Source organism: Parasteatoda tepidariorum, chromosome 10, assembly GCF_982258835.1.
Source record: "Parasteatoda tepidariorum strain Cologne lab strain chromosome 10, Ptep-v5.0, whole genome shotgun sequence".
In the NCBI taxonomy this organism is placed as follows: domain Eukaryota; kingdom Metazoa; phylum Arthropoda; class Arachnida; order Araneae; family Theridiidae; genus Parasteatoda; species Parasteatoda tepidariorum.
In genome coordinates this window covers 93572619-93585654 of record NC_141764.1, presented here as the reverse complement: position 1 = coordinate 93585654, position 13036 = coordinate 93572619, and the positions used below count along the sequence as shown (strand labels likewise).

The 13036-nt window shown below is 30.7% G+C and overlaps 1 protein-coding gene across 1 annotated transcript; it reads right to left on the bottom strand.

The window, feature by feature from the left end:
• Window positions 1-5506: 5506 nt before the first annotated feature.
• LOC147803087 (protein GVQW3-like) lies at window positions 5507-6035 on the bottom strand. Its single transcript, XM_087152887.1, has 2 exons — window positions 5864-6035; window positions 5507-5784 (listed from the first exon to the last, which is right to left on the bottom strand). The coding sequence occupies exons 1-2, from the start codon at window positions 6033-6035 to the stop codon at window positions 5507-5509; spliced, it is 450 nt and encodes a 149-aa protein (XP_087009013.1).
• Window positions 6036-13036: the final 7001 nt, after the last annotated feature.

Here is a 13036-nt window from a genome sequence, read left to right as displayed (position 1 = left end):
ATCAGAAAATTTAACAGATTAACCTTTCAATAAACCTTTCTTGTAGAGTTAATGTTAAATACTGGTTCCATAACTCAAAAACCTGACTTTTGTTATTGAGTCATACTTAGTTTTTAACACCTTTTATTTTGCTTTATCGAGTACGCAACATCTTTTAGTCCCAACGCAGAATAGTTAATACCGGTTTTTGCATCATTAAAAACCATAGTCAATTGAATCCGATACAATTGCCATATTTTGAAAAGCTGAATAGCATATAAACATTCCACCAGACCAAATCCTAAAAGAGATGACCAAAAAGAGGTGACCAAATGTGGACTTTATCTAAAAGGTGTTCGTTTGTAACAGTTCGTGTTAGTTTACGACGCGATTTCATGTTGTAATATTCACTACATATCGCGTTCACGTAGCGTGTTATAGTGGTGAGTATCATATAACTGCCAAGATACATGATTGTGGTTAGTTAATGTCGTATCATGATCATTTTTAACAATCAACAAAGCAATAAGTGCCAACTTTCAATTGGGTATACTGTAGCCTACGTCACAGGTCCTGTTATTCCTACTAAATTCAACTAGTAAAAAGCATTTTCTGCGAACCTGATTTCTAGCAACAAATAAACATTAAATGAAGTGTGTTGTTATAAGTCGTTACTCGGCAGGTTGGAATTGTATTTATCTAGTTCCTTTTGAAATAATTTATTTTGTCGTTTTATTTAAGTTTATGAATTTAGTAAACATATTTAAAACTCAGCTTATTAATTAAACTAAAAGGTAAATGTTATTCCTAGTAAAATTTTCGAAGTGGAAGTAGTTGTGTTTTTTTCATATTATACCCAATTAAAAGTATTCGGTGGATCTTAGAATAGCCCGTCCCGTGGCGATTTTTTTAAAACTCGCCAAACTACAGGTTTACGGAAGATATTTCGGGGAGATTACTTTGACGGTCCGATCACACAAACAAAATTCTTAAAGAGAAGAATTAACATTGTAATCTAAAAAAAAAATAATTTTGATATATAATCTGGAAAATGTAACTTTCATATGTAATTTAAAAAACATAATCTTTTGGCTGCGTGATAATTTTTTCACCAAAGTTCTGAAACTTTTTAGCTAAACATTTATGAATACGCTATTTCGCCTTAAAATATGGATAAAAGGGATTTATCTTTTCAGTATCTAACTATATCTAAAAATTTAATGATTTGGTCGAAGTTTTATCATGTGGTCGGTATACTTCGGCCTGAAAACCACATGGTAAGATTCAGTTTTTTCACAATAATTTCCATTTCTTTTTGGTTGTCATAAGCATGAAATTAATAGAAGTCAAAAAAGATTGTTTTCCTGTAAAATACTTTGAAACCACATTTGTTGTTGTTGTTGTTGCTAATTCCCATCTGGTCTGACGGGGTCAGACCAGATCAATGAATCCGTTGGTATTAAGAAAATCCGAAACCAGAATGGGAGAGGAATGAATGTCGTTCCAGTCCAGCCCTAAACAGTTCAAGATGTGCTCAGGTGATGCCTGGTTTTGTTGGCATTTAAGGCAAAGAGGAAAGATCTTTTGATTTGCAGAAAATGTGAGACTTTTCAGGTGTCCACTGGATAGTCGGGATAAGCAGGTGTTGGTTTGCCTGTCACCAGGAAGAGATAGAGAGAGACCTGGTCTTTTTGCTTTATACCAGTAGTGAATAGGTGGAAGCAGCCACTTTTGTTTGTTCTGGGCCTTTTGCCTTGCAAAAAGTTCAAGGTATGTAAACTCTGAGGTGGAGGGGACTGGATGGTCTAGTCCCTTCTTTGCAAGAGTGTCAGCCAACTCGTTGCCGTGGATATCGACGTGGGACGGGATCCATTGAAAGTGGACCTCATGCTGTTGGGAAATGAGCTTTACTTTGTGTAAGATCGAAAAACTGGTTTTATCTCCAATGAGGGCCCAATTTTTGAGGTGTTGAATTGAACTACGGCTGTCAGATAGTATCCAAGTGAAACCACATTTAAATGTATTTACCTGTAATATTGATTTTACTTATTTTACTCTCTTATTGTTACGCTTTTGATTGTTTTCAAAATTATGAGTTTAAAACTAAAATAGTTGTTCTTAATTATATCATATCATAACTGAAGTCATTTCAGACTATGTCAACCTTCATCTATCAAAACGAACCTCATGATAGAATCAAGTTAACATGATAATAGGAAATTGGTATTTTACGCCACAACTCTATGATATTACCTTATTACGCTACATTTTAAGATTAACTTATTCGAATTAGAGTCTAAATTTATTAAACGTTTTACAATTATCATTTTTTGGTGTAAATTACATTAATATGATATTTTACGTTATCATTGAGATTCGTTAATGATCAGTCCCGTGCACAATGTGATGCTTACGCAAACTGCATTTAGAACATCAGCCTGGTTGGAAGATGAAAATATCAAATAATTGTGAACTCGACAAACTTGTTATGACAATATACCATTAATTTTAAATGTTATTCATCAAAATGCTTACTATGCAAAATTATTTATGTTCACAAATAGATCTTAAAGTTATAAGGGAAACAGAATCAATAAAGTAAAAAAAAAAATGGCTCTAGATATGCATTTACTTAATAGAAATGAATGATGGACATTGGAAGTAGAAGTACGAATGGAGCAAATAGAATTCTTTATAGTACAGTTATTTTAAGTGAAAATTTAAACTTTTGTCGAAAATATTACCTTCAACCTAAGAAGCAACAATTCAACAATTATTGCGAAGTAATCATCAGGGTTGGTAAGCGGCAGCAAACAGGGTATTTAGCCCCCGAGTAAAATATTAAAAACAAAAAAATTTAAAAAAATGCTTTATTTGCATATAATAAAAACAATAAGCTAATCTGAAGCCGTGATGGCGCTGGGGATGGAGCATTCGCCTTCCAATGAGGTGAACCGGGTTCGAATCCCAGCAATGACTGGTCGATACGAATTCCGCATCCGGCCTGCACCGACTACAATGCTGACGGAAAATATCCTCAGTGGTAGATGGATCATAATTTAGAGTCCCCTTGTCGTCAGGCTAACCATGGAAGGTTTTCGTGGTTTTCCTCTACATATAGCGCAAATGCGGCTTAGTTACATCAAAAAGTACTCCACGAAGGCACATTTCTCCCTGTACTTGATCCAGGAGCTCCCTTGTATTCTTGATTGAGTTCCAAATTGCAACGCTACGGAGTTGAGCATTAGTAGTCATAAACCCAACATTGGGTCGGCTGTTAAACTGAGGTTATTAAAAAAAAAATAATAAAAAGTAAGTTTATCTAATTTGCTTGTTGATAAAAGAAGATCAATGAAAATGACTAAAAAAATCCGAATTTTTTTCACAGTTTTTTTTCCTTTATTTTTCGCTGATAAAAGGTTTTTTTTTTAATCCTAAATACCTGCATCCGAACGTAAATTAAATTCCTTAGTTGAAAGATCTTTGTTAACATAAATTTACTCTACACCATTTAAATATAATCATGGTTTTTTCTGTGATATTTAAGCGTCTCAGAATTTCATTAAGCTTACTTAAAACACGTTTTTATTTTTATTTTGTTTTTGAGCAATAAATGCAACGACCGCTTTTGGGAATCTCTTTCATTAATACTGTTTTATTCTGTTCATTTCTTTTACTACTTGACTACCTTTAAAAAATGTATAATGTCCAAGTCTTTTATGTGAGATATTTTATCGGTTAATTTTTTTTTAGTTAAACTTATATTTAACTTAACGTTTATGTAGTTCATTTTTAAAGCATCGTTTTAATGTTTATGTAAAGGGAATTTTATTTATTTATTAAAAGCATTTTTTGTCTTAGTTTAGGTTCTTGCAAATTTTTACACAATTATTATACAATTCCTAATGTTTCTATTAGCTATTTTGTTTTAATATTCTATTAAATATTTCACTGGTGTTAATTTATGGTTTTACAATGGTACTGTAACGGTGGTATCTTTGAGTAAAACGCATGGCTGAAGCCAAAAATAATTAATTCATATAGTAAAAAAACATTATATAGTTGTTAAAAGAAAAATATTAAAGGTTACTTTACTAATTTAACTTCAATATAAAACTTACGGTTGTAATTATGGTGTATAAGACCACTGTTACAATGATCAGTAACCAATGTTTTAACATAATTCTGGCTTAAGATGAAGTAAAACAGGATACTCATTTGGCGTTAAAAACTGGGAAGTGCTATATTATTTGAAACATCTTCAAGCAAGCTTTATTAGACAATAAAACTGGTTTTGTTGTTATAAATCATGCCTTTCTTATGTCACCAAATTTTAATGATTTTGATTTTCCCCAGCGTACATATTAATTTACGACAACTAATGTGCCTAAACTATTTAAACTTAATTTTAAATAGGGATTCTATACACTAAAAGTCGAGAAAACATTGAAAAAAATACGGTCAAAACCAGAATATTGAAAATTTTTACAGCGTTTCTGGATCTATAGCAGTGGCTTCCAACTGGCGGCCCGGGGGCCGCATCCGGTCAGCAAAGCCTTTTTTGCGGCCTGCGAACTAAAATATATTAGTTGTCATTTTTTGCGGACAATTTTCGTAAAAAATCTATATGGGTTTAAAATACTTTTCTCGTTAATAAAAACCTAATTTCTTCGTTTCTGTGAAATTTGTCATACCAACGGTGCAAAAAAAATTATTTCTCAGGTTTTGCATTCAAGAAAATATTTATTCAAATGCAAAAATAATCGTGTATGTTGCTCTTTTTTATTTCATTTTTTTGTTTTTGTGAATATAATTTAGCATGTGCGTATCAGAAATATTCTAGATGAAATTCTCCGATTTAACTTTTTGAAACCACTCATCATTTTAGACGAAAATATTTACACACACATTAGTAGATTTAAAATTTAAAATCTAAATATCTATTCTCTGGTGGTTGCAGTAGACAAACCTTATTTTGTCATTGAACATTTTGTGTGCTACTATGTAAGTTTTAATACCAACCTTTTTAAAGCTTTATATCTTAACATTTAGATATCTGTTGCACATTAATTGTTTAATACAGGGGTGCACATTAAGGTTATTGTAGCCCCGAATTTTTTAATATGCAATTAAATATTTTGAAAAATTTACTTCTTATTTTAATTTGTAATTCAATACTTTTGTTTCGTACAACTTGGTAAAAATCTGACAGTAATATTTAATGTTCCTTCAAACATAAAAGAGTTCTACATAAAATTTTGATAAAGTTGCGCCCCGCCATTTGATTTGTGTTTTCAATTGTGGCCCCCGGCCTCATGTACGAGGCCTGTCTGAAAAGTATCCGACCTTTGACCAGAAAAAATATTTCGAATATAAGACGGAGTTGGGACCCTATTCCTCTTCAAAGTAGGCCCCTTGTGCTTGCACCCACTTAGCCCACCGATCCTTCCACTGCTGGAAACAGCTTTGGAAGTCTTCTTTTGGAATGATGTTCAGCTCCATCGTCGCGTTCCGCATTATCTCTTCTCTACTCCCAAAACGGGATCCTTTCAGTTGCGTCTTCAATTTTGACCCATGCTTCATCTCCAGTTATCAGGGTGTTCAGAAACCCAGGATCAGTGTTGGTGGTATCCTGAAGGTCCTGTGCAACGTCAAAGTGGAGGTCTTTTTGTTCCGGCGACAACAACTTGGGTACGAATTTCGCAGCCCCTCGGTTCATATTCAAATCTTCACGCAAAATTGCATGTGCAGAATCTTTACTCATTCCAACCTCTTCTGAAATCTCCCGCATTGTCAAGAGACTATCTGCCATAACCAAATTTCAAAACCTCTCAACATTAGCTGCACTCCCGAGCAGTTTGGGGCCTGCCACAACGCTGCTTACTTTCCGCTGATGTGCGGCCATCTTTGAATCGGTTGAACCACTCCTTAATTTGTGTTACACCCATCCCTTCTTCTCCAAACACCTGCTGAATCTTACGAATTGTTTGGCTTTGAGAATCACCAGGCTTTTGACAGAATTTGATGCAGTATCCTTCCTCAATTCGTTCAGTCATCTTGCGAGAAAACTAAATCCGACGAACACTACGAACAGCACCTTACTTGGCAATCACCAGCCAGCGACTTGCGCAAGCGAAAGCGGTGAAAAAATTCAAGCATGTACATTAAGGTTCCTCCTTCCACCATGCACAGTGGAGCCGCCTTAGAACCACTACTTTGAGCGGGAAAAATTAAGGTCGGATACTTTTTAAACAGGCCTCGTAAGTTGGAAACCCCTGTTCTATAGGAACGTTAAAAAGCTCGACAGTTGTTACCGAAGTGCTTTGGTAATGATTTTGGTAAAAAATTAACAATAAAATATTTTTTTATAACAGGAAATCAATTTTGGTGAATGTAGTAAAACTTGGTAATTTTATTATGATACATTAGAGTATGGAAAAGAAAAAATTTATTTGTTTAAATTTGCTTTTTAATTTTGTAATTTTTACTAAATGTGTTATAATAAGAACTATAATGTTGAAAACCAGAATTTCCGGCAAACCGTTCCGTATGTACGAAAAAAGAACCAAATGAATCGTTTCAATACTGTGTATCGCATATTTTGATTTTATTAACCAGAATTATATTATTTACAAAAAAATATCATTGCCATACAGTATGCTAATTTTAGCAAATTCTTTTTCTCAGTGCAGAATATTATATTTAATATTAAATATAATGCATAATATTGCTCCAACTTCGAACACTAAAAATGAACAAATGTTGAAAATGTTCCGTAAAAGCATTAAGTAATTTTCGAAAATTTTTAAAGAGTATTAAATATACTTTTTTTTAAAAAAAACGATAGTACTTTTTCAAAGTATTTTTTTAGTACTAACAATTAATTCATCTGCTAAATATGATCTATGTGACCAAGATAGCCTGGTTGACAGGGCGCTGGACTCATGTTTGTGAGAACAGGAGCTTAAATCCAGCCTACCGAAGACTCCCCGTTTACTAAATGGTGACTAGTGCACGTTAAGTCTATCAGGTCACAAAGTCCTCCATTTCCCCATAAAAATACCTCTGAGGGTACTGAATTGGAGATTGGTCATTCTCTGGTTTAGATCAAAATTATGATCTGTGGACGAATGAATGGGTCCACCCTATAAACGGGTGTGACGTATGGGTGTGGTAGAAATCGAATTCTTGGCCAAAGATTGTGCTATTGGAAAACAGGAACAATCGCACCCCCTTTGCCTTAATGGTGGACGACAACAACAACAATAAGATCAATGTAGCTAAATATCTAGTATTTGTATTTATTATTCTATTAACAAATATTTATACATTTTGAATGTTAATTTTTTTAAAATAAAGATGTGATGCATAATTCTAAAAAAACGCATGAATTAAAAATAAAAGATGAATTTATAAAATTTTATTTATATTTTTTTTATGATAAATTGCTTATTGTTTTAATGTTTAAATTTTTTACGAATTTCATGTTCTTAGCATGTACATAACTATGTATTTGTATTTTTTTTTCTATTCGTATACATATTTACCTTATCAGTCATTGGGTACAATATTGCATTGCAAGAAATATCTTGAATATATGCTGAATGAGAACAATCAATATTGATCAAATACAAATAAATGGAATTCTTTTCTTCCTTTTTTTCTCTAGCAGAATCAGATTCCAATGGGAATAGAGATAAAGTGAAAGATAAACGTTGATGGTTCGGTAAAATGCGTTTGTAATATCGGATAATGTTTATGAATGTTTCGAATAATTTAGTAATTAATAAATTTTAGGTTGAATTTTAAATAAACATTTGATTAGAAAATTACAATTTTATGTAGTGCATTAAGAGTTTTATATTCTATGTAAATGGGAAATTTTAATCATTCTTGATGTTTTTCGAAATTCGGCTTTCGTCTTAAGAGTTTTTAAAAGAAATTATTAAAAGGAAAAGTTTCGTCACTAAATTATAAAAAATTTATTTTTTGTTAAATGTTTTTAGTTAAATAAGCAAAAAGATTCTATTTGCATACGAATAAAAAAAATTCTGGTGAAATTTTTGTACCATATGATAATTACATCTCTGGTAGAGAAAACACAATTCTGGTTAATAAAACCAAACTTATGGTATTTAATCCATTCAATACGCAATTTTTCAGTTCATAAGGCAATAGTTTACCGGAAATTCTAGTGCTAAAAATTACAGTTTTTATTACCATGCATTTAGTAAAAAATACAAAACTGAAAAGTAAATTTTGACTGAATAAATAATTTTCATGCCACGCTCTAAGATAGCTCGAAAAATCATCAAATTTTTTTCGAAATTAATGACGCATAATAAAACCATATTTTATTGTTATTTTACCAAAATCTTTACCAAAGAACTTCGGTGAAATTTACCAAGTTTTTTTGGTGTTTTTATAGAACATGAAACACGGTAAATTTCACCATGTTTCGGTAGTTTTGGCCATACTTTTTTTTCAGTGTATGAAATGGCTCTACATTTTCAATAGAAATTATTTATTTTTCTTGAATAATATATTCAAAGAAATATATTGTTCTCTTGAATTTTATATTGATAATATATTTATATATAATTTCAATATCTTATCAATATAAGAAATATATTGATAATATATTGAAATATAATATATATAATAATAATATTTGATAATTGATTATTGATATTTAAATGGTATCTTGAAATATAGTTCCAAAAAAAAAGATCAATGAATTTTTTGATTATATTTTTTGGTACTATACCAAAAAAGTATCTTATAAAATAAATTAAAATCACAAATGTAAAGAAATTCAGGCTTGAAAAAAATTCTGACAAATTAGATGCGACCTCAGTTTTTTTTCAATTACAAAATTCTTAATTCAGGAACAAAAATTCTAAGCCTTAAAATATGAGTGTTACTTCTATATGTATATGTATATATTTCATTTAAATATGAAGAAAAAAAAACACTAAAAGTTATATATCAATGAATTTATTACAAGAAAATAAGAAAAAGCAAACGAACCTAATGAAAATATACCAGAACATAAAAAAATGGATATCTAATAAATTTAAAATAATGAAATTAATGGAATATTAAAAAATAATAGCTTGAAAAATTAGTACGAAGGGAACTTTTGACTTGCTTTAAAATAATCGGAAATGATTTTTAATTTTACTAAAATGCGAGTATTTCGATTTCTCATTGAAGACTATAAAAACATGACTAACATAATGACACAAGTTAAAGATCATTTGTTGTAGATCTATAATACTTATTTCGCAAGATTTCTTGTGTTTTTGAAATTGCATTTTCTGTTTTAGTTGTTGTAATAACATTTTAAGCCAATTTAGTTGAAAGTTCTTTTAGAAAGCTTGATTGTTTTTCCAATATTTGGAAGGAAAAAGGTATTCATGTTTTAGTTTCTTCAAAAGCATAATAACGTTTAGGTAATGGTTGGATCGATTTTAAGGCTGCTGAACTGTTTGAAACAATAATTTTTGAAAGTAAGTTTATGATTTTTTTATTATTACTATTATAATAAGTTTATTACTTCATACGTATAAAAGCAATGTCATCAAATCACATAAAAGAACACTACGCTGAAAATTGTTATCCAATTTAAATGAAACACAAAAAAAAATGTTCTTTTCTGTGTAAAATAAAAATGCAACTCAATATTCAAAAATAAAAAAAACAGAATATCTTTAAGGTAAGCTACAAAATATGGATTAATGTAATAAAACCTTGATAAGATATGTTCTGGTAAAAGCTACATTTGTATTTGCCATTTCATATTCTGCACATAGAAAATTGCGTCTTTCCTTCAGAGGTGAACTGCTACATTATTAACGTGTGTAAAAAAAAAGCAATTTTGAAAATTTGTTCGATAATTAAAAATAGTTTTACTTTTGTTGGAAGGTAAAATTTAAGCATAGATAGAATTTTTTATTCTTTTTTTTCCAACAGTAAATAAGATGTGGAATTGTTTTACGTTTTTTTGGATGCCATATTTGCATTGCAGGGCTTTTAAAACAATTTTTTTCATAAAAAATCACTAATCACTAATTTCACTAGAAATTATAATTAGATCGGGGTTAAGTAAGTTAGGTTCCTGATCACAGTAGTGATTAGATTTAAAGGAAATAATATCTCAAGTACAGAAATTCCCTTTATAATTTAAGAGCTGAGAAAATGAAGATTTTGAGATATATTTCAGTGAATTTAAATAAATTTTCTTAATATTTCTTACTTCTCTTAAATATATATAAAGTTTATGTTTATTATTGTTTTTATTCATTTTCCGATAAATTCAATCGCAAAGTTTATTAAATAATAGTAATATCAAATTGAGGCATTTATCACATTCTATGTCTGTTCAACCTTGGCTACATTGGAAAATTTAAATGCGTTTTAAAATATAGATTTATAAATATTATGTTAAATATTATGTCCTATTTCGAAGGAAGAATACGAGAAATTAATTCCTGCAATTTGTTGGAATCTTGATCCTAAAATCAGTTTCGGCAATGCCACAATTATTTCCACCCCAGCCTCATCAGCTCATCTTGATGTCCTGGAGTCTTGTTTTATATATTTGAATGCTGATTTCCTCATGAATGACATCAGTTCTTCAGCACCTCTACATAACGTATTTATGCATTTTATACTTATTTACCCCTTTCTTCCATTGTGTCTCTCGGTTACTGTTTTTTTTTCTTCTTTTTCTTACCTATATTTTTCAATTTTCGTTGACAACGTTACGTTTTATATTTCAAATCACTTTTTTCTCATTTTTCTCATTTGTCATTCAAAATGGGCGATTATCTTTGTGAGCTTGAAATATGTCTACTGTCATTTCGAATTTTTTTATTTTTGAATATCTTACCACTTCAGTTTCTTGGGATTATATATTTAACTTTACTGATTCGTATGAGTATTATATCTCACTGTAACTGCTCATTTTACTGTTACTAAACAACAAACATTGTGGGTGGCGGCTGCTTTGCACCAAGTAGTGTAAAAGAATATTCTACATGTTTCAAAGCACCAGAAACTATCCTTGGGTATTGGTGCTGTGAAAGTAGAAAGTAATAACTTTGTAAATTACGAAACTTTTTGACGAAGTGGTTTTGAAGCTTCTATTTTGTGAACTATTCAATTCTACATTTGAGAAATACTTATTCAAATGTCTAATATTAGTGTATATCATATTTATGTAAACTGAAGTAAAACATATTAACTTCAATTCATATCACTTCGTTATCACTACACATTTTTGTATGAAAATTATTATAATTTATTACTAATTTAAGTGGTTAGAATGTATGAACAAGTTAATACGTTTGTATAAGCAATGTTGGAGAATTTCATCTAAAAATATGTATAATTTAATATTTATTTTTGTTTTATAATTTTTTGCTTTTCAGAAAAATACTCAAAATCGTTTCTTTTTTTAAAACCAAAGAAATATAACTAATGTATATTCTAAGCAAAATCTTTATTTTCATTGCATAGGGCACACATTAAACAATAATAAGTAACTAATCGGAAATGCTTTAAAAAAATTAAAATAAGAATTAGTATTTATTCATATCTTTAGAACGAGTACTAAATTCATGAAGTGGAAGTTGTAGATATTCTTCCGTCCAAACTTATGACTATGTTGAATGAATAAAGAGAGAATTTTACATTTATTTTCATTTCGAGGAGTGGCTAGAAAGTACCGTTTCTTGAATTTTACGACCGAAGCAATCAATTTTATTGCAGAGAGGGCATTTCCGTATCTTCCGAAATCGATAATATCTGAATACTCCGCTACGGAATTATGCATTTTACTTTGTTCTTAAGCACTTATGTGAAGCAGTACAATTCACTTAACTTCAATAAAATTAAAGAGAGAAAAGTTTTATTAAGTTTATCAAAGTTGGAGGGAACGTTTGTGTTTTAGTGTTGTTTAATTTTCTAAGATTAAAGACACGGAGAAGTAGCTTAATTCAATTCCCTGATAGATAACTTTGAATGTTATGTTGGATTTAGAATATGTTATTTAAATTACGATATAAATTACAAAGTCGATGCAGTTTGACTATATTGCAGACTAGAGCTGAACTAGTTTGTGTTTTTCTTACGTTTTCTGTGACAATTTTTCAGAAATGAAATTTATTTTTAATGCGTTTTTTTTATATTTTATTTTATAACAGGCATTGAACAGTCGACCCGACCGAGTTTACGCCTATCAATATATTCAACTCCACATCCTCGTAAATGTGACAACGCGTATGAGACAACGGAACTCCAGAGAAGGAAACTCATCGGGGCAAACTAACCTTTGTAAAGGACTTATTGATAGAACTAACCCACATTTGCGTTACATAGAGAAGAAAGCCACGAAATCTGCCACGGTTAGCCCGATAGCAAGAGGATTCTAACCCTTGATCCGTCTACCACCGTGGGTATTTTGCGTCAGCACTGTTGCCGGTGCAAGTTGGGAACAGAATGCGTATCTGCTAGCTAGAGCAAGGATTCGAACCTGGGTCATCTTATTGGGCGGCAAACACTCTATCCCCTGAGCCACCGTGACTCTATATAATGTGGTTGTTCATGTTTTAATCACTTTCCTGCTCTTTAGGGATAGCTAACTAAAATTTGTTAAGTTACCACATAGGGATCTTTTTAGATGACCATTTCATCGTTTTCTCTCTATCTAATTTAAGCAATATTGCTCTAATTTGCGGTTTCTATTAGACTTCTTACTTTCCAATTCGTTCTATTGTGAGATGCTTATTTTTCCACATTTGTGAAAGCAATTGTAATCTATTTAAACTTCAATATCATATCAATTGGTGTTTGAAATCAAATACAAGGACTTAATCTAAATTAAATTTAGTCTGGAAGCATTTCGAGTCATCGAGCATGATCACATCAGCAGCCAATCTTCCAGATTATTGGATTGAAGATATTTATTCATAAATAGATATAAAAAGTCGATTACAGTTTAGGTAGTGTAGACATTTCAAATTTTCATACTGCAAATTATAACTCAAAAGCT